The sequence below is a fragment of the Corythoichthys intestinalis genome, chromosome 3 (genome assembly GCF_030265065.1).
Source record: "Corythoichthys intestinalis isolate RoL2023-P3 chromosome 3, ASM3026506v1, whole genome shotgun sequence".
Taxonomy (NCBI): domain Eukaryota; kingdom Metazoa; phylum Chordata; class Actinopteri; order Syngnathiformes; family Syngnathidae; genus Corythoichthys; species Corythoichthys intestinalis.
In genome coordinates this window covers 29,863,051-29,884,563 of record NC_080397.1, presented here as the reverse complement: position 1 = coordinate 29,884,563, position 21,513 = coordinate 29,863,051, and the positions used below count along the sequence as shown (strand labels likewise).

General features: G+C 42.1%; 1 protein-coding gene across 1 annotated transcript in view; it reads right to left on the bottom strand.

Annotated features, from left to right (window-relative positions):
* Window positions 1-21,081, bottom strand: part of c5 (complement component 5) — a 116,676-nt gene extending 95,595 nt beyond the window's left edge. Inside the window, exons 1-16 of the mRNA XM_057831211.1 lie at window positions 20,844-21,081; window positions 13,982-14,111; window positions 13,774-13,839; window positions 13,544-13,697; window positions 11,920-11,990; window positions 11,437-11,534; window positions 11,277-11,359; window positions 8,235-8,325; window positions 8,034-8,142; window positions 7,830-7,962; window positions 7,631-7,746; window positions 5,406-5,594; window positions 4,294-4,497; window positions 4,015-4,227; window positions 421-570; window positions 223-349 (exon numbers count right to left, since the gene is read on the bottom strand). Of these exons, the coding sequence (XP_057687194.1) occupies window positions 223-349; window positions 421-570; window positions 4,015-4,227; window positions 4,294-4,497; window positions 5,406-5,594; window positions 7,631-7,746; window positions 7,830-7,962; window positions 8,034-8,142; window positions 8,235-8,325; window positions 11,277-11,359; window positions 11,437-11,534; window positions 11,920-11,990; window positions 13,544-13,697; window positions 13,774-13,839; window positions 13,982-14,111; window positions 20,844-20,914 (2,005 nt within the window). The 5' untranslated portion in view covers window positions 20,915-21,081. The remainder of the gene's footprint in view (window positions 1-222; window positions 350-420; window positions 571-4,014; window positions 4,228-4,293; window positions 4,498-5,405; window positions 5,595-7,630; window positions 7,747-7,829; window positions 7,963-8,033; window positions 8,143-8,234; window positions 8,326-11,276; window positions 11,360-11,436; window positions 11,535-11,919; window positions 11,991-13,543; window positions 13,698-13,773; window positions 13,840-13,981; window positions 14,112-20,843) is intronic.
* Between the last annotated feature and the right edge of the window lie 432 nt (window positions 21,082-21,513).

The following is a 21,513-nucleotide window of genomic DNA, read 5'->3' as shown; positions in this document are numbered from 1 at the left end:
AAAAAGGTCGGCAATGGTGGGGCCAGTCGGATGTAGAGAGTCAACTGTCACGTCATATCCCCACTCAACTGACCCCAACCGCCCAACATCCTCTGTGTATGATGCATTAAAATCAATGGGGAACTGGTCCGAGACTACGGCCCTTTTCCCACAACTTAGTTTCTGTCTACTTCATTGCTCTCTGTCTGCCACACTACATACTTACACCCACAATTGACTGACCGCTAGTTGCTGGCTGTGCATTGGCGTTGGTAATAAAGCTTAGGCCGGCCAATCGGAAGACATCTGCTGCATCTTTGCCACCGCCGCCTCCGCAGCCTTGGTCGCTTTGCTCGATGTGATGCAAAACCTGAGAGCCCGCACGCATTTTGTTAGTGACATCATGACCAAACCCTTTCTCATGTGGGACTGTATAGTTACCATGGTAACAGGGTCCTTGTAGTTAGGGTACAGCTGGAAGAGTGCAGAATCCACAGCAGAGAGTGCCACAAGGCCTTCCTGATTGGTTCTGATGTCTAACTTGAGGTCATTCTTCGGCCTGTAGTCATACTTCTTATATGACAGTTCAGTCTGGTTGCATACACACATACAGAACATGCAATCATCAAAACCACACACAAAAGAAATACGCTCATCACAACTGTACGTGACTGATACAAACACATGCTCATGATCAGGGGGGTGCGAGTGTGTGTATTTATGTACACTGCTCAAAAAAACAAAACAAAACAAAAAAAAAGACACTTTTTAATCTTTTTTTGACACGGAGAAATCAGCGAGCAGGAAGGGCTTAAAGGAGGACAGAAAGGAATATAGAAGAGGAGAGACAAAGACAAAAGAGAAGACCAAACAACAACAAGAAATACATTAAACGCCTACACTACTCTATGAATATAGTGGTGCTATTGTTAGCTAATTGTATTTCTCGTGGACACCGTGTAGGGGGGCTGATGAATGAGGAGAAAGGGAGGCAGCGGGGCAAAAAGAGATGCGATTAGGTGGGGTGGAGTGTACACAAATCAGCAGTGTGAGATGTGGAACATGTAACAGTGGATATGTTGACATCTTATTCTATGCTGCCTGAACGTTAATCCTGGCACTAACATTCTCTACTTGAGTGTGTCTAATTGAACCCAGTCATGTGTGAATCCCATCCATGTGTGAATCCCATCAGACGTGTGATAGTCCTGCAGACAAGTGGAAATGCTGCGCGAGGGCCGTGACACCTCCCTAGCCAATCGGGGGGGTGAGCCAGTGCTGCCAATCCCTCGTCCCGCAGCGCCGGCAAATCATCTTTTACCTATGTTTGCTATGAGCTTGAGTAGTCATGTGACATCTTCATATCTTGAGGTGCCACTCTATATATCTATATATATACAGTGGGGCAAATAAGTATTTAGTCAACTACCAATTGTGCAAGTTCTCCTACTTGAAAAGATTAGAGAGGCCTGTAATTGTCAACATGGGTAAACCTCAACCATGAGAGACAGAATGTGGGGGGAAAAAATCATATAGTTTGATTTTTAAAGAATTTATTTCCAAATTAGAGTGGAAAATAAGTATTTGGTCACCTACAAACAAGCAAGATTTATGGCTGTCAAAGAGGTCTAACTTCTAACGAGGTCTAACGAGGCTCCACTCGTTACCTGTATTAATGGCACCTGTTTTAACTCATTATCGGTATAAAAGACACATGTCCACAACCTCAGTCAGTCACACTCTAAACTCCACTATGGCCAAGACCAAAGAGCTGTCGAAGGACACCAGAGAGAAAATTGTATACCTCCACCAGGCTGGTAAGACTGAATCTGCAAAAGGTAAAATGCTTGGTGTAAAGAAATCAACTGTGGGAGCAATTATTAGAAAATGGAAGACATACAAGACCACTTATAATCTCCCTCGATCTGGGGCTCTATGCAAGATCTCTACCCGTGGCGTCAAAATGATAACAAGAACGGTGAGCAAAAATCTCAGAACCACACGGCAGGACCTAGTGAATGAGCTACAGAGAGCTGGGACCACAGTAACAAAGGCTACTATCAGTAACACAATGCGCCACCAGGGACTCAAATCCTGCACTGCCAGACGTGTCCCCCTGCTGAAGCCAGTACATGTCCAGGCCCGTGTGCGGTTCTTTAGAGAGCATTTGGATGATCCAGAAGAGGACTGGGAGAATGTGTTATGGTCAGATGAAACCAAAATAGAACTTTTTGGTAGAAACACAGGTTCTCGTGTTTGGAGGAGAAAGAATACTGAATTGCATCCTAAGAACACCATACCCACTGTGAAGCATGGGGGTGGAAACATCATGCTTTGGGGCTGTTTTTCTGCAAAGGGACCAGGAAGACTGATCTGTGTAAAGGAAAGAATGAATGGGGCCATGTATCGAGAGATTTTGAGTGAAAATCTCCTTCCATCAGCAAGGGCATTGAAGATGAGACGTGGCTGGGTCTTTCAGCGTGACAATGATCCCAAACACACAGCCAGGGCAACAAAGGAGTGGCTTCGTAAGAAGCATTTCAAGGTCCTGGAGTGGCCTAGCCAGTCTCCAGATCTCAACCCCATAGAAAATATGTGGAGGGAGTTGAAAGTCCGTGTTGCCCAACGACAGCCCCAAAACATCACTGCTCTAGAGGAGATGTGCATGGAGGAATGGGACAAAATACCAGCAATAGTGTGTGAAAAGCTTGTGAAGAGTAACAGAAAATGTTTAGCCTCCGTTATTGCCAACAAAGGGTACATAACAAAGTATTGAGATGAACTTTTGGAATTGACCAAATACTTATTTTCCACCATGATTTGCAAATAAATTCTTTAAAAATTTAACAATGTGATTTTGTTTTTTTTTTCACATTCTATCTCTCATGCTTGAGGTTTACCCATGTTGACAATTACAGGCCTCTCTAATATTTTCAAATGGGAGAACTTGCAAAATAAGTGGTTGACTAAATACTTATTATCCCCACTGTGTATATATATAACCGTAATTTTCGGACTATAAGCCGCTACTTTTTTCCTTCATTTTGATACCTGTGGCTTATAGTCCAGTGCGGCTTATATGTTGATTTATTTGAGTTAATAGGTAACACTTTATGTGACAGCGGCATCATAAGACTGTCATGAGACAGTCATAATTATGACATGATACTATCATGAGCATTACTGAATGCTTATGTCATTAAGTGTCATCCGGGAAATTATGTCACTAGCTTCATTTATTTCGAGCTTGAATTTTTACATCCATTCAAAAGTGAAATCTTTTGCCGGATAACACTAAATGACATCTGTTATAAGCATTCATTAATGCTCAGGACAGTGTCATGTCAATAATTACGATTGTCTAATGACAGTCTTATGTCGACACTGTCAAATAAAGTGTTAGCAAATACCATAACTAACAATTGATGAAACAACTGGAACAGTAACTGAAGAAATAATTAGCACAGAACATGAATTTTGATTAAAATTTACATCTGTACAATGCAATGCATGCTAGGAGGCATGTTGGATGACAACAGTGTTTACAGCAGGTGGTAGCAGAGGTTGCCCGTCTCCACCAAGGGAGCAGTGATGGCCAAATGAAGCTTCTTGAAGGAATGAAGCTTTGCAGCCAATTGGTTCAAAGATTCATGGTGGATCATTTGGTCTTATGACAGTCGTATGATGCCGCTGTCAAATTAAGTGTGACCGTTTACTATCTTTTGGTGTAAATATCCCATAAAACAGTGAGGAGAGCTGCGGTTTATAGTCCAGTGCGGCTTATCTATGAACAAATGCCGTTTTCGGGCCAAATTTGGTGGGCTGCGGCTTATAGTCAGGTGCGCCTTATAGTGCGAAAATTAGGGTATGTATATACAGTATATTTAGACACACCCACACACATGCCAGTGCACACTACAAAACACACAAACGATGATAACGCCCGTCGACATATATCGCACAGAGCCAAGCAAATGACGAAATTCCTCCAAACAAATCTCCACATCCTGTTTGTATGTGTGTCAGGTTTTCCACCTGCAGTCCGTTGACGCAGGCGTCGTTTACTTTCAGCCACACAGAATCAGCCACCAACTCGGATGTGCCCTCGCCATGAAGGATGTAGTAGACGAGCAGGCGCAGGGACGGCACCATGGTTTCCGTCACCTGGAAGCTAAGCATTTGCTCAGTATTGCTCCCAGCAACCAACCTGCGGCTGCCGAAGTGGACCACCTTGCCTTTTGACAGCACCTGAGACACGAAACATTAGCTTGGGCAAAGGGGTTGCATACGAAGGCCGTAAAAAGCCGTTCTCACCATAAAGCTGAGCGCATTGATGGGCACGTAGTCTGGAGTGGACGAGTACACCTTGATGTTGGCGAAGTGGCCCACCTTAAGTGGCTGGCGGGAAAACGGCAGGTCGATGTAAAGGTAGCGACGGTTCGGAGAATGGTACGCCACTGCCGTGAGAACAAGACGAGCCTGACTCTCAGCCGGGAGGGATGAGTCCGATGTCTCAATCTGCAAAGTCGAGTTTGTAACAAGACCATCTGGTCAAGAGCAAATTAACAACAGCAAGTATTGATCACAAGTTCAACCCACCCTTATGAAAAAGATTGTATGTAAATCTTTAAAAGAAAAAAAAAAATTGTTGTAAATGTGCCAAAAATAAAAAATAAAACAATTTATATTATTTGTTTTTGTATTTTTGCTTGCAAGTTAAAACTGTATTAACCTTTTTAATTTTGTTTATTTATTCATTTATTTTCCAAAAACATGATGGTTCGTCAGTGGGCTTTTCCACCACCAGGCTTGGCATGTTTTCAGTGGGAAAATGAGGATGGATGGATGGATGGATGGATGGATGGATGGATGGATGGATGGATGGATGGATGGATGGATGGATGGATGGATGGATGGATGGATGGATGGATGGATGGATGGATGGATGGATGGATGGATGGATGGATGGATGGATGGATGGATGGAGTGGATGGATGATGTGGATGGTGTGGATGGTGTGGATGTGTGAAGTTGACTGCCTCATTGAAATTGACTGAATAATTATTTTGGTTTAAATACCTGAAATTGTGGGAAGCAGTTAAATTCGGAATTGAGAAAAATACATCCCTGGAAATCCTTGTTGAAGTTGGAACAGTATGTAGGATTAGAAGCATGTCAAAACAATATTTTTGTTTAAAAAAAAATGAAGGATGAAAAATTTTCATGAAAAGGAATCAGAATGATCTAAATTTGTCAATGTTTTTTCACTTGTCCAAACACAAACTCCAATACCTCTGACATATTTCCAATACGCTTGAACTGAACAATTAGCGCAATATTAGTCTGTGCGCCAATTAAAAAATGTCCTTTTTTTTTTTTTTTTTTTAAACATACTGCATACAGAATGTAATTTTGTTTGGCGTTACCGTGAGAGAAGCCTTGACTGCGGTAGCGGGCGTGTTACAGGCAAAGATGGCGAGGCCTTCTGATTGAGTGACAGCGTGCTCAGGACACCAGTTCATGTCCAGTTCGCCGTTAGAACTCCAGACGTGCTGCTCGGACACCTGCACTGGAACCTGGCTCACCACTTGCAACAAGTGGTCTTTCACCACTACCTGCAAGTTAGTAATAGAGGTATGTAATACTGTAAGTGAGAGAGTGAGTGATGAATGAGTGGATACCTCAACGAATTTTTGTGAGAATCACCTAAGACATGTTTTTAGCTCGTCATCGTCACGCCACTGTCATGAAAAATATGTTGGTCGACGAAGTGTTTTTGTTATCGTCTTCATTGACAAAAACAGCAATCTTTTACTCGATGATAATTATTAACACTTGTATATATCCCACACCACTTTTGTCTCATTCAATGTGAGTGGGTTCTGATCGCAGGATAATCAAATACGATTCCATGTAACAAGGTGGTAAGTCACGATGCCAACTTTTCCCATAGTCCCTAACTACATCATTGCCATCTCACTGCTCCTCCTCCATTGCGCCCTATTAATTGGCTCATGCACAACACCTGTGCATGCTACAGTGTTTGCCTTTGTCGCTGTGAGAGTCGCTAGACCGGTCAAGGGAACGCGGCCCCAGGAACTAGCTTGTGAGCATAGCTTGGCTGTGTGTGAGCAGTGATCACTTGGGCATAGTTGCTCTGGGCCATTGCTTCCCTGCATCCATGTTATGTTTGTTAAACAGTTTAAGTCGGGTACTGTGGCTTTCAAATCGGAGTACGTTTTAAGCAAAGGCTTTAGGAGTATTTCCAAACTTAGTACCAGTGGTCCCTGGCTTACAAAGGAGTTCCTTTTTCCTAGGCTGGCGACGTAACCCGAATTTCTACATATGTCGGAATTACCCCAAAATACCCCTGAAAACTCAAAATAACTGTCCAAAAACATGTAATATTAATAAAATAAAAATAAGATACTGTGATGTACCTTGTGTTAAATGCAGTTATAGTCAATGACTATTCAGGCTTAAAAAAAAAAAAATTCGGGGTTTACTAGCGAGTGAGTCGCCTTGCTGAGAGAAAAGGGCGCTCTAGAAAGAGTAGGGAGGTGAGAGAGGGCGGATATCATGGCCGCTCAGCTCGCCACCATTGCCTCTCTTAACGAGTCCGATGTCCGAACTCAAAAAAACGGACCGTGACTCACAAGAGGAGTCGGCGCCGGGCAGGGCCGCACAGAGACCGATGGAGGGGCAGGTGCTCATAGATCAAAAGGAGCACATGAACAAGTATTTAATACACCTTACAACAACATAACTTCAAATTTAACCAGCTTTACAGTATAATTGGCTGTGACTGTGACAGACTTTAATTGGGAGGTGGGAATATAAAATGGAAATCAACACTGTCATCAACACTTTCTGGCTGTGACTCAGTCAGTCTTTGCCTCTTTTCGTCTTTTAACCCCTACATCAAAACTTCCTTCCTCAACTTGTTGTTCATCTGAAAACAAACCACATCATATGGTCGCTGAGCCACCATCAGCACAGTTTTTTCAAAACTATTATTTCATTATTATCCCATATTTGACAACTCCAGCACCTCATAATTAATAATGAAATAAAATTTTATAAAAATATAACATTGTAATTGTGTTTATAATTGTTGTATTTTAATATCTGAATGTCCTTACAAATGGTGTTATTCTTACCATAGTTATTCTTCTCTTTTTTTCTTGTTTTTTCTTGGTTGGGGAATTTTCACTTGAGTTTGATTAAGTTGCTCAGACTGTTTTTCTTTTTTTTTTTTTTTTTTTTCCAAATCAAACAAAAGACCAAGAAATTTAATGAATAAAGTATGCTCTGAAATAAACTTTTATACACGCCACCACTTCCGCTGCTTCCATATAAGTTTTTCCAGACCTGTGTCTTTTATTAACGAGGGGCTCACTTTGCCCTCGGTTACATCTAGATTAAAATTACAAGACTAAAGGCAGACTTCTACTTAATGCAAGAAACCCATTTAGCCAAATTTCAGGATAAATGTCTCACTAATCCAAATTTTAACGTAACATACTCAGCTAGCTAGTAGTTTCTGGCTAATTCTGACATACGTATTTACATATAGGCTACATGTCCATTAGCATGAACTGTCCCTTTTAAATAAAATGAGCGACTGAATAAGTAAAAGGTGAGATGTCACCTGCACATTGTAAGGAAGTCCTGGTTTGATAAAAGGGGGCGTAGACACCAGGGATAAAGTGTATGGTGATTTGACGAATTTAACTGCTGAAAAGTCCGCCTCTTGGCTGATCCCACCTTAGTCACGGAGAGGAAAGAGGTTTAGTAGAACCGTTCGTGTTTGTATTTATGGGCACATGTGTGTGTGTTTTGGCACGTACCATATTCCTCCTCTAGCAGCACAGCAATATACAAGAACTTCCCAATGAGAGCGTGAAGGTCTTTGGGTCCATCATGTCTGGACAAAATCTCTTCCATGTTCACACAGACGTCCACCTCCCCTGTTGATGATAACTGAACAAACATACATACATTCAGACCAACAAAAAAACTAAACATGAAGAGGAACTAGAATAGGATCTGACTCTCTCTCTGGTCACAGAGTTTGGGATGATAACAGGAGGAACCTTCTGGCCCACATAGCCAAAGCGTAGGAAGACTTCAGCAAAAGATGCTGGTGCACCATGAAGATAGCTGAAAGCAAGGCCAGGACCACAGCGTCAAGGGGACAGAACAGTCCAGAAGATCAATGAGAACCAGTGGATGAAGTCGAGCCATTTCCTCACCTGGCCTTCACTTTGAAGCAGAAGTGCCGGAAGTTACTGGAGCTGATGTAGTTAACTCTTGGCTGTACTACGATGGAGAAACTGGGGAGAACTGTGGCAAAAACAACAAGAAGACAACTAGGACTTGGAATTTGAACCTGGACAAGGACCTGGACCATAGACTTGAACAAGGACCAGAGACTATAGACTGGTAAAATGACAACAGAACATATACTGTATATGAACCATGATCATGGACCAGGTGTGTCCAAACCAGTCCTAAAGGGCTGCTGTGGGTCCTGGGTTTTGTTCCTACCAATCAAGCACAGACAGTTCAACCAATTAAGTTTCTGCTAAAACAAGTAGCACCTGATGCAATCAACTGATTACATTTATTTTATTGGAATGAAATCCAGCACCCACTGCGGCTTTATGTGGAATCGTTTAGACACCCCTGCCATAGACCTTAAAGTCCCCCTATCACGTCAGAGGGTTCTTTACTGAATTTGATAAACTGGACTTCACTGAGCCACAACCCATAGTCCGTTTGTTTGTAAGTAAAATGAATCAAGAAAGCACACAACACAGTTTTAATCCCATTTTGCTGTCGGCCAGGAAACCAGCGTCAGTAACCAGAAATCATCTCTGGGCTGCGCTCATCTATTTAGTTTCATTTTTGTTGTGGCCAGTGTTGTAGTTGTTTTTCCAACAAATTCAATTGTTTTTATCAGGAAAATGGGTAATACGTGTTGTGTATAGAACAATGGTTACGAAAACTGCCAACATAAGCCTTTTTCTCTGTCTGACCAAGTAGTGAGCTGGGTAGATTGAGGAAGTGGAGAAGTGGGCCAGCCAGTAAGTATTCTGTTGTTTTGATCGAAAATTTTTACTGAAGAGCAAGTGACAAATGACTAGTTGCAAATGAAGAGTTGGTAAAAAAGACATTGGAACAGAAACAAAAGTACACCAGTAAAAAAAAATCCTGGTTTTAATATTTTCAGATGACGAATCATTAGCTTTTCGATCGTTATCAATGCTGTTGTGTATAGTTGTGAGGCGTAAATGTAAGATGTTTATTATTCAGGCGCTTGAGATGATCTGATTTTACCAGCAGGCCTAGTTGCTTTTGTGTCTTTCTTTTTCTCCCTCCTATTCGCCTGCTCACTCATGCTGTGTAAATTTCTGCCTCCGGTTGGGACTTGGTAAAATCTTCCCGGAGTAATGTTCTTCGGAACTTACTTCCTCCTCTGACACACTTTCAATTTTGAATTCCGACCCGTTGCGCTTTACAGTCAACGAGTCTCAACTGCTGTTTTCCATTGAGTCATATGCACTCTGCCAGAATCCTTGACCCTGACACCGTCATCGGTTTCTACTATGCAGACATTATTTTTATTGCACAATTTCGATATTTATGGATCTGTGTGAGTCTTTGTGAGGATACTCTTTGACAAGAATCAATCATTCAATTAGTATGAAAAAAAAAAAAAAACATGATCAAGGGACTTTAAAAAGGAACCCTGATTAAAATGACATGTTGGTGCGGTGTACTTTATTTTAATGTTAGTAACGCTATGTTTGTATATTATTAAAAACTTCTTTTGACATAATTCACCATTGTTGTTTACGTAGCAATGCGGTGACGTAAAATGGCGACATCGTAATTGTGTTATGCATTAAAAAGAATGTATTCGTTACAAGCCGCAAGGACAATTATTCGTTGAGGTACTTTGTTTTGTCACATTACATTTGTACAGTACACACGTCAGAGCAGGGGAATTAGTTATGCCTGAGCGTTTCAGCAGCTTCTACCGGCAGACAGGAGAGATTCAATGATTTCTCAAACATAAGCCCCTTTCATACACTCCAAAACACCGGGAATATCGCGGGATTTAACCGTGCAGTTCTGTATGTGAAAAAGAATATCCAGGGTCGACTGACACAGAGATTACGCGGACATTTCACTGGTCTCATCTTAGTATCATGTCTGGGACTTTACCGGGAAACTGTGTGTGTGAAAGCAGGCGTTACATCAACATAGCAAGCTGGAAATAGCTCAATTAAACTGAAAACATAACTAAATTAAATTGCTACGGGATCATAGAGCCGAGGAAGAGATGCGTTCAAGGGTTTATTAAATACATATTTGCTACTACCACCAAGATTTGCACCCGCGGCGGCTCCACCCGGGCCCGCACCCGAGGCTTCCGTGCGCACCATGGCGGCCTTCCAACTCGGCGGGGCCTGAGGCGCGGGGAGAGAGTGAGCCTCTCCCCACCGCTGCCCCGCAAACAAAAATACACGCAATTGCGATTGAGGAGCTTGAATTGGCTGCAGTTACGACGTCAGACACGCTCACTCTGGAGCAAAACACGATTTGACCAACATTGTGACAGCCGATGCCGACCAAAAATGACGTAATGTCCGGGTTATAAAATTGTGCCAGCAGCCCTCCCCGCACAGAGCGCTCCAGTGTGCAACACTGGACAAGTCTGTGAAAGTGTCCAAACTGCGTCATTGTTGGGACATCTCTACATGCGTGAAAGCAATGACACAAGTAAATCCCGCGTCATCTAACATGGGAATTTCCCTGGATATGTGTGTGAAAAGGGCTATAGGTGAATGGTTCAGAAACCACTCCAAAATATGTAATCTGTCCAATATAATACATTTGAATTTATTGTAGTATTTTGTGCACAACACTGAGATTAATGGTAATTAACTGCAAAGCCACCAGGCAAGTATAAATAATATATATGTATATCATTCACTAGCTCTATATTTGAAATGAAATTTAAGTACATAGAAGCCATCGTGCTGCCTGAAAAGTACACAACAGGCCGAAGGCTGTGTGCGCATGCTCTCAAAGTTAGATTCCAGAAGAACAACAACTATTACTTGAGCCTCTAGTATGCAAAAATACAGACTATCAAGGATGATTGATATACCTTTTGTCACTTGTTTTTGTTTACTACTACGTTGCCCTAGTGAAATTTCACTGATCTTCACCCAAGCGAAGATTACCCTGTGTTTGAGAATTACTGCCAGCGGATTGGGATTTACCATATTCTCTAATCTCAAAGTGTGTTGTAGCTTTTGTGCTGAAGGGGTCCGAATATGAGGCTTCAATGGACCAGATTCCTAACCTAGAATGACATCAGATTATTGATTATCAGTGGTGTGAGACCTGTAAAGGTTCTGGTTCTGGCTAATGGATTTGTACTTTGGTCTGATGGGGATTTTGAAGGGGTTCTGTAGGGACGGGATCCCGTTGTTCAGGTCCAACATCTCCCGCACATCCACAGTCTGATGGTCAGGATCCTGTTGAATGTACCACAACAACACATTTAACAAGTCATTTGGTCAGAAAGGGAGTGAATACATAGGTAAAAGATTATGAACATGAATTTAAATGATAATAATAATGTGAATTAATGTGTAAGTATGTGAATGAGTAAATGGGTAAGATAAAGAGTGATGGAACATGTGGAAGGACTCGTGGGTAAGGCTAGATTGTGTGAGTGAGTGAGTGAGTGAGTGAGTGAGTGAGTGAGTGAGTGAGTGAGTGAGTGAGTGAGTGAGTGAGTGAGTGAGTGAGTGAGTGAGTGAGTGAGTGAGTGAGTGAGTGAGTGAGTGAGTGAGTGAGTGAGTGAGTGAGTGAGTGAGTGAGTGAGTGAGTGAGTGAGTGAGTAGCATCTACACTCACCTTGAAGCTGAGGAAGACGCTGCGATTGGCTGGATGAAGCTCCTGGTTGAGCGAAAATGCGCGTACCTTTACTACAAGCATACAAACAGGAAATGAAATCACATTGCCTCCACACAAATGACAACATTTTTGAAGACCGGCAACTAGAGCCTCGTTCGGGCCTAAAAAATCCAGGCCGACCCGACCCGGCCCGCGTGTTTTAAAGCCCGACCCGGCCCGAGCCCAAGCAATTAACTTGCAGGCCCGACCCCGGAAAAAACCGAAATTTAATTTTTTATTTGTATGCCCAAGCCTGAAAACCCCCCCGAAATTTTACATTTTATTTGTAGGCTCGAGCCCGAAAACCCCCCGAAAATGTACGTTTCATTTGTAGGCCCGAGCCCGTTTTATTTGTGAGGACTCAGGAGGAGGAGCGAATGCGGGGATGCGATGCGTGGTTGCGTTTTGTGTGATCACATTTGAGACGATACCTATGTGCATAATGATAACAAATTAAAACCTGTCTTTTGTAACAAATTCTCCCAGTTAAACAAGACTATAAGATGCATAATCAATAAACATTTATATCGTTTATATTTGTGTGTCTGTTCTACAAGGTGGATAGTTCATGCATCATTTCCTTGGCAAATGCAGCAACAGACATTTAATTTCTTCGAGTTGGCAGAAAAAAACGTTTTCTTCATGTTTAAATAGTCTACATATTTTTATGATCATTATAAATGCATGTACACAACGAAATAACGCTGGAAAGGTTTGTTGAATATATTTCTGTCTGGGATATTGTGCTCACATGGATGCGCCTCTCTGACAAGGAGAGGAAGAGCAGCATATACAAAAATAAACTAAAAAACCTTTAAATAACATTCTTTATTTTAATGACTCACATTAGAACACACAAAAGAACAACCTGCCTTAAGGAGCACTGAAACAAAATAAATAACATTTTAAGGAACACCATGCACGAACTCCACGATGTCCTGCTTTGCGAGAAGAGGTGCAGCCCTCAAAACAAATGATAATAACGATGTTTGACTAATATCATCTATTAGGCCAGTACAGTTTTTAAAATGCCTGCTCAGCGTCAAGGTGCCAGTCTTTCTGCTCTCGTACGAGAGCAAAGCGCCACATTCGTTGCATTCGGCAAGACCGACACAGTTTTCTGTAGCATCTTCCACTATCAATTTAAATCCCTTCCACACACCACTTGTGGATTCTTGCCTTTTCAATCCTCCCGTCTTTGGTTTGCTTTTCACCTCTTGGTGCCCTATATCGAAATTCGAAAAGGAAATACCAGGATGCGCTAGAGCGCGAGGGGAAGATTAAAAGAAGGGCGGGGCCACGGCGTTTATGTGCGCAAACAATGCACTGGCTCCGCTGCGGCTCATGTTTGGGATTACCACAGCGCCTTCTCTCTGTTTTATCCAATTTATTTATTTTATAACAAGTATTCCTTAGTTTAACATCCATACATCGTTTTAGTATACAAATATATATTTATTTTAAAAAAGTTAGCTAGAGAAGTCCGGCCCGACCCGAATTGACATTTTGGGTCCGACCCGGCCCGAAATTCGGGTTGGGCTGGGTCGGGTTCGGGCTTAAGAGCTAGGGTCTACCGGCAACTCACCGCTTTGCAAAGGCGTGTATAGAGGTTTGTCGGTCTGGATGAACAAGAAGCCATTTTGCCGGCTGACAGGAAGTGACACATGCTGGTTAATCTGCGCCGATTGGACATGAAGGATGACATGATCCACGGTGCGGTCGAGCTGACCTGACAAGATCTGAAGGCAAGAAGCACTAAGTTATTGGCATGTCTCCAGTTAGTGCTAGATGAGTTTTAGGGCAGTACTCGCTTACCCGTACGGAGGCGATGGCTTGATGCTGGTTTTCATTGTTGAGTGTCACCATCTGACGGGACAGAACCTGCAGGACAGAGTGAGTGAGTGATTAAAGAATACAGATGTGAATAAGTGGTTGATGGGTGAGTGAATGAGTGAGTGGAAAACCACATAAGTGATGAAATCAAAGTAAAGCAGTGAATATGTGAGTGAATGAGTGAGTGAACCTGATGGTCTGGTGCCATGGAGGTCTTAATGAAGACATACACCTTGGCCTCCTGGGTTAACCCAAACATCTGTACCAGGACTGTTTCTACCGCATCCACATGCAAAGCCATTGGGGTGCTCACCAAGTACCTGAAGGCAAGGGGTGTAGAAGAAGCTACAGACTTATCCGTCATTAGCTCATGGCCTAATGTCATTAGCAGGAACTCAAGTAGTGTTTTGTCGGGGAAAAAACACTTGTAATTCGGACTACAACCAACAATTCCTTACTGCAAAATAAACCGGAAGTGTCTTAAAATTAACAAGAATACAGTATTCATAGTCCATGTATGAATATGCGGTGGCTGAGCACGGCCACAATGGAGAGCCACTGTTATGTGCACATTCCATTAAAAATCGTCTTCACATCCAGTCTAAGGTTGACAAACTTGTATGCTCTTTGTCTCAAGTATTAAACAAGTTGACATATTAGCATTTCAAGCATGTCTTACTGATATTTTTTTCTTAATTAACCTCTGCTAGACATGTGCCGATTACCGGTCTCAAGGTATACCGTACTATGAAAACGTCAAGGTTTCAAAACCGCAAAAATTTTCCATCATACCATCCCTACGGTATTATCTATTTTTATGTCCCAATTTGCATGGGAAAATCCCTCGCTTGCAGCTGTATGGCTCAACCCTCTTACACTGGTTGTTGCTCAGTATCAGTGAGTCAGCTGTGCTACACGATGGCTGCAGGAGGTGAAACTCCTGAACTTTTTCCTCCATCGAAGACAACGAAATTGCTATGGGAATACCTCGGCTTCAGAAAAGTTACAGAAGGCCGTGGCTTAGAGGAGGAGAGCCAACCGACATGTAAGACATGTTTGTGGAGGGTGGCTGTCGAGGAGGCAATACCTCCAATATGATTTTGCATTTATACAAAATTAAAGGTTGGTAAACACCGTAATGAACGTTTCCCCCCTGCTACGAGAGTTACCTACAGCGTGTTTAGTGTGTCTAATGTTGGTAAAACGTGTTTTTTTTCTCTCTGGCAACTGTCTGTGTTGAGAAAGAGTGTGTGTATAATGTAAACATGATACAAGTCATACACACGTGCTTTAAATGGAAAACAATTAAATTATTTTTGTTCTGATGGTAATAATTTGCGGCTGTGGGTTTAGGCTCAACTAAAGAACTGTATTTTAAATTTGTTTTGAATATTTTGTTGTTGTTTTTTTAATTAATTTTATCTTAGCATTATACCTATGTTCCAATTTGCTAATATGTTTTGAAAAATAAAAATCCAAGATATCTCAAAGTAACACCTTTTACAGGTATAATTGCAACCGTGATATTTTGGCTTAAGGTTATCATACTGTCAGAATATCATACTGGCACATGCCTACCCCCTGCATGTACCAGTTTTGGCCTATGAGTACACAATATCAACATTTGGAAACTACTGCACTGCACGAAAAACAACACTGGACCTGAGTAGCAGACAAAGTATCAAATCATCCCTGACAGCATGCTGTCCTTCCGCTCCCACCTTAATGACATCACCAGATCTGCTTACTTTCATATTAGTAATATTTTTTTGTTTTCACCCTTCTCTCACCCCCAACACCGCTGCCACTCTTATCTGCAGTTTAGTCACCACCCAGATTGACTACTGCAATTCACTGCTCTTTGGCCTCCCCAATAAATCCCTCCAGACACTGCAACTCCTCCAAAACTCAGCAGCACGCCTCATCACAAGAAACCCAACCACACACATTACTCGCATGCTACATCAACTCCAATGGCTTCCGATAAAACAAAGAATCATCCTCCTTATCACTTTCAAAGCTCTTCACGGTCTGGTCCCCTCCGACCGATTTGACCTTTTTAACACTCCTCCTTGATCACAACGTTCCTCTTCTACCCTCTATCTGTCTGTCTCACGTGCCCATCTTGTCACCTGCGATTCCAGAGCATTTGGCCACTCTGTCTCTAGCTCTGCCCTCTGTCATTGACGGGTCTGATACGCGACCTGACACAGGCAAGGTGGAGGCTATACGACAGCTGTTCCCACCTGCGTATTTCAGACAGCTGAAGTAGATACTGGGAATGGCAAATTACCTGATTAGGTACATTCCAAATCTCTCAACTGTTGGACATCAGCTGTTAAAGAACAATAAAGTAAGAACATAGGGCCATGCTCAACAAACAGCCTTCAAAAAGATGAAAAATCTGCAAACAACAGCGCCAGTGTTGGCATATTATGACATAAGCAAGCTGAATTCTGTGGCAGCTGACACCACAAATTACTGGCATATTGCTCTCGACGGCGTAGCGATGCAGAATCTCGCTCTGCCCAAATTGAGAAAGTAGCTCGGCCGGAGTGTGGACATAGAAGTTTGTTCAATATCTCAATGGCCTTGAACAGTACAAATTGATAACCAACCACAAGCCACTGGTACCTCTTATTAATAACCACAGCTTTGACAATGTGCCTTTAGGTTGCCAACGACTCTTTATGAGGCTCATGAGATTCAACTTGGTTGCTTAATCTTCTCTGGGGAAAACCCCGATTGTTGGTGCCACTGCGCCCACAGTCTTGCCAGAATACTGTAGATCAGTGGTCACCCAACCTTTTTTGCACCATGGAGCAGTGTGATGTGGACCTTTTTTTTACGGGCTAGCAATGTGTGGCAGAAAAATTCCAGTAAATATAACGAATTATATTAAATCTAACACGAAGGGGCTAAAAACGAACATTAGGTGCAAGGAAAATTTTAACCGTACTCTGAATCAACCTTTTTTAACAGTGGCTTCTCCTAAAACTTGATGGCAAATATCCTTGGTCACAGGCATAATGAGTTCTTCTCCAATCATGAAAGGTTTCTTGGCTTTAGCAATACGGTTCGCCACGAGCAGTGTTGTCATAGATTACTTGAAAAAGTAATCTAATTACTGATTACGCATCAAAAAAGTAATCTAGTTACTTTACTGATTACTTCATTATCAAAGTAACTAAGTTACTTTAAAAGTAATCTATCAGTTACTTTTTACCCATTTTTCTCCCTTTGCCGCCTAAACATAAGAATGACAACAGAAAAATGTCATCACATGTAATTGACTTTCCGATGATTGAATTTAAAAGGGAATATCAGAATTTCGCGCTAGTTTAGCCACTCCGGAGCCCTGAAACTAACAAATATCTGACAAACTGCTTGGAATTTGTTGAAATCAACTCCACCGACCAATTAAACCCCACTAACTCTAAGATTAAGCCAAATGTCAAAACCTCTGAATTTCGGGTTATGGTTAACAGCATATCAGTGCCAATGTAAAACAATGCAAACTGACGGCACAATAATCAACAACACACAAGTGGATTGCACAGTTCAATAAACACAAAGGTGGAGGCGAGCGCGGATGCGCGTGCAGCCGTGCACATTAACAACCCGGAAGTACTCCTCTCAACACACACGCGGTCAATTTGGCCACAAAACGTGGCGGCACTTTACACTCAATCGGACTTACAACACATCCCACAGATGCTAAACAAACACATCACCTCACGGCATAAATGTGCAACACGCATATGATGTAAACAAAGCTTGCCAACTTGGAGCGATGACTGCCCGTCATTGCTACGCTAAAGCTACGAAACGGCCGCGCATGTAGGTGGTCCAACCTTTTGCTGATACCCTCCAGAATGAAAGAAAAATACTCACCTTCATTCATGGATATCCACAGATCAACATTCTCTCGCAATGTCTCAACACTTGGCGCGAATGTCCACCCACCTCAGTCCCACAACACGTGACGCGAGACCAAAACAGGAAATAGCTAAGATGTTGTCATGAAAACACGTACAGGGAACCTTTTATTTTAGCATTTTCTATTCAAAATGCTCTTCGTACATGACTACATTATTTTTCATTATACATACTGTACGTTCGTTATAAGGCAATGAAAAAATAGTAACGCAGAGACACTAAGGAAACTAACTTTAATCAGATTACTGGTGTAGAAAAATGAACGCGTTAGATTACTCGTTACTGAAAAAAGTAATCAGATTACAGTAACGCGTTACTAACTAACTCGTTACTGACAACACTGGCCACGAGGTATGATGCTTTCAGTGCATTCGCTTTTGTTGCCTCGTTTGCTAGCTTTTAGCCACATATTATACAGAATGGGCTTTGTTGTAGGCTCCTCTTTTGGCTAAGCAGGTGGCCTTTTCCCTGTAAAAAAGCCATCCAAACTCGTCGTCGCTGTTCTTCACTAATTTAGCTAAAGTCTATTCTCAGTGACAGGGCAATACTACAAGACCTAATCCACCAAGTCATATCGGAGGGGGAAGCATCATATGACAGTGAAGCACGGTGGTTAAAAGATCTAAGAGCGGACCACAGCACCCTCCCTGACCAAGGCCCAGTAAACATCACAGTGGCAGATATCCAACAAATAATCTCAAGTATGAAGAAATGGACAGCACCTGGCCCAGACATGATTCACAGCTACTGGGGAAAGAAGCTAACTTCACTCCATGAGCACCTAGCAGAACAAATGAACTAAGTGCTGAAGGATGGGAGCCACCCTGAATGGTTGACCAAGGGATGAACATTCCTGATCCAAAAAGACCGCCCGCCTGAAGGGCCCAGTCCTATCCAACTATCGGCCAATAACCTGTCCCTCCACAACATTGAAGCTCCTGTCGGGCATCATAGCAGCTAAGATAAGTGGGCACATGGAACTCCAACTACTGGTTGAAAGAACTGTCGCCCAAGACTGCAAAACTAGAGAGACAAACCTGTGCACTGCTTTGATTGATTACCAGAAAGTCTATGACTCAATGCCGCACACATGGCCCTGGAATGCCTAAAGCTGTACAAGGTCAACACCACACTAAGAGCCTTCATTGCAAAATCAATGAGGCTGTGGATGACCACCCTTGAAGCCAACTTCGGGCCAATTGTGGCTTATAGCAAGGAGATGCTCTATCCCCACTGCTGTTCTGCATAGGCCTGAACTCCTTCAGCCAATTGATCAACAAGACTGGCTATGGATACCGAATTTAAGAATGGGGCCACCGTCAGTCACCTCCTTTACATGGATGACATCAAGCTGTACGCTAAGAGCGAGCAAGACATTGACTCACTGATCCACACCACCAGGATCCACAGCGGAGACATCGGAAAAAGAAATGTGACCAAATGGTGACAAAGAGAGGGACGGTAGTCCAGGCACAGGGTGTTGCACTCCCAGAGGGCAGGATAGTAGATGTTGGCGAGAGCTACAAATACCGTGGATTACTACAGGCAAATGGTAACCACGTAGAGGCTACAAAGAAAGCTGCAACAGTCAAATAATCTGCAATGAGTAAGGCAGGTCCTGAGAAGTCCGCTCATTGGCAAGAACCAGATCCGAGCAACAAAAAACAGCCATGTGATCAGATACCCTTCTGGGATAATAAGCTGGCCAAAGAAGGAAGTTCAGACAACAGATGTGAAAACACGGAAGCTGTTCACCATGTACGAAGGGTTCCCCTCCAAATCCAGTATCCAGATGCTATATGCTAAGCACAAGGAGGGAGGCCATGGGTCAGTGAGCATCAGGACCACTATCCAATACCAAACTTTCAAGCTCCATGAATACATCACAAAGATCACCCCAAGAGATGAAGCACTTAATGAATCTCTCAGGCACTGGAGGAGTTGGAGGAACCATCATGGAAGGAAAAATCTTTGCATGGGATGTTCCACCAACAGATAACTGAAGTGGCAGATCTGAACAAGTCCTACCAATTCTTAGAGAGGGCTGGACTCACAAATTGCCATTTCGTTTTAAATAACGAGAGAAAAAATAAGCATGAACAAGTTTCTTCAGGTGTCCGAATACAGGTTAAAACACACAAAAAAAAACAATATAAAACATCATACATACAGACGGTGCCTCTGGAGATGTTTTACAGGCATCGAAAGGCTCGTGTAGCCTTAAAGTGGTATTTTTTCCATTTGTTCATTCACTGGAGTGCGTAAATGCATTTTTCGAATGTGTAAATGCATTCTTGTTCGCGTGCGTATACGCGTTCTTCGCATGCGTAATGCGTTCTTCGCAAGAATAAATGTGTTCCTCGCATGGGTAAATGGGTTCTTTGCGTGCTGAAGTCTTAAGCACTATGTGCATTAAGCTGCTTGCCAAATATTGTGTTTAATTCTACTATTCTTTAATCTTTAAAATCTGTTTGGTATTCTTTTAGAATCCTATTTTTTTATCATCACAAACAATTATTAGAAATTGTTTACCTCTCAGCTATTATTGCACTGCTTTGTACCGTTTCATTTTGTTATTTTTTTGGCCATTGAATCATTTCATTATTGGAGGTACTGCATTGTCTGTAACAAAGTCCACATTTTGGGGTCATGACAACACTTTGATAAATACAGGCGGGAGATGTATACATTACATGTATATGATTTCAAATATTGTGGAATGATAGCTATATACAGTATAAGTGAAAATGAAGAGTCTATCGGTAATCTATAATTAGTGACCCTGCACAATTCAGTCTTGGTAAAGTCTTTGACATTTAAAACTCACTCACTAACAAGTCTTTAGATGTGAGCTGGTCGTTTATGGTCATACTTCCTGAGTCTTTCCAAATCTCAAGAAAGTCTTTACATGTGAGCCCCGCTATAGATGTACTCAAATATGTTCCAAAAGTGAAAATACTCTAAAAGTGACATACAGTGGGGAGAACAAGTATTTGATACACTGCCAATGGGTTTTCCCATTGACTGTGTATCAAATACTTGTTCTCCCCACTGTAAATACTCTAAAAACTACTTAGAGTTGACGAAATGGAATAAGCATGAAATCAACTCACGTTGTAGCCTGCTGAGAGCTCACCATTCCACACACACAACACACGCACAGCAAAAGTACGCACACGTTCATGCTGGATACACATTTACACACAAAAAATAGGGTGATCCTCCAGAATCTTTAGAGTCGCTGTTAAGTCAGAAGATAAAACTCAAAATTGAGTCACTTTAGTGCCACGTTTGCCTTTTAACACACACCAAAAAAGCCCTTCTGGGGTGCATGTGTGTTCAGTATGTGTGTGTATTTGCAAGTGGGTGTATGTGTCCAAAGGTGACTTGACCATTTGGTTTTTTCTGGTACTGCGCAACATATTGATTTTGGTGAGTAGATAAAAAAAACTATTGACTCATGGGATGCAAACTGCCAGTCAGGGTAGATAAGTAATTATGATTTTTCAACAAAAGTGTTCTTTTGAATTTTGTCCACTGGAAGGCACAGTGACAACTTAATTATGGTGGCTAAATTTATATACAGCCAATATTTGGGTTTAGGTCAATTTTTCGTTTTTCAATACATTTAGAACTATCCGTTTACATACAGGAGAATAGCAGGGTTTTCAGTCAGTTGGGATATTTTTGTCCAAAATGTGACTCAGAGAAGCATATTAACACTCAGAAAAACTGATGCACTGTGTCATTTCCTCATTCCACTGAACCCAGTCTCGAGGTTAG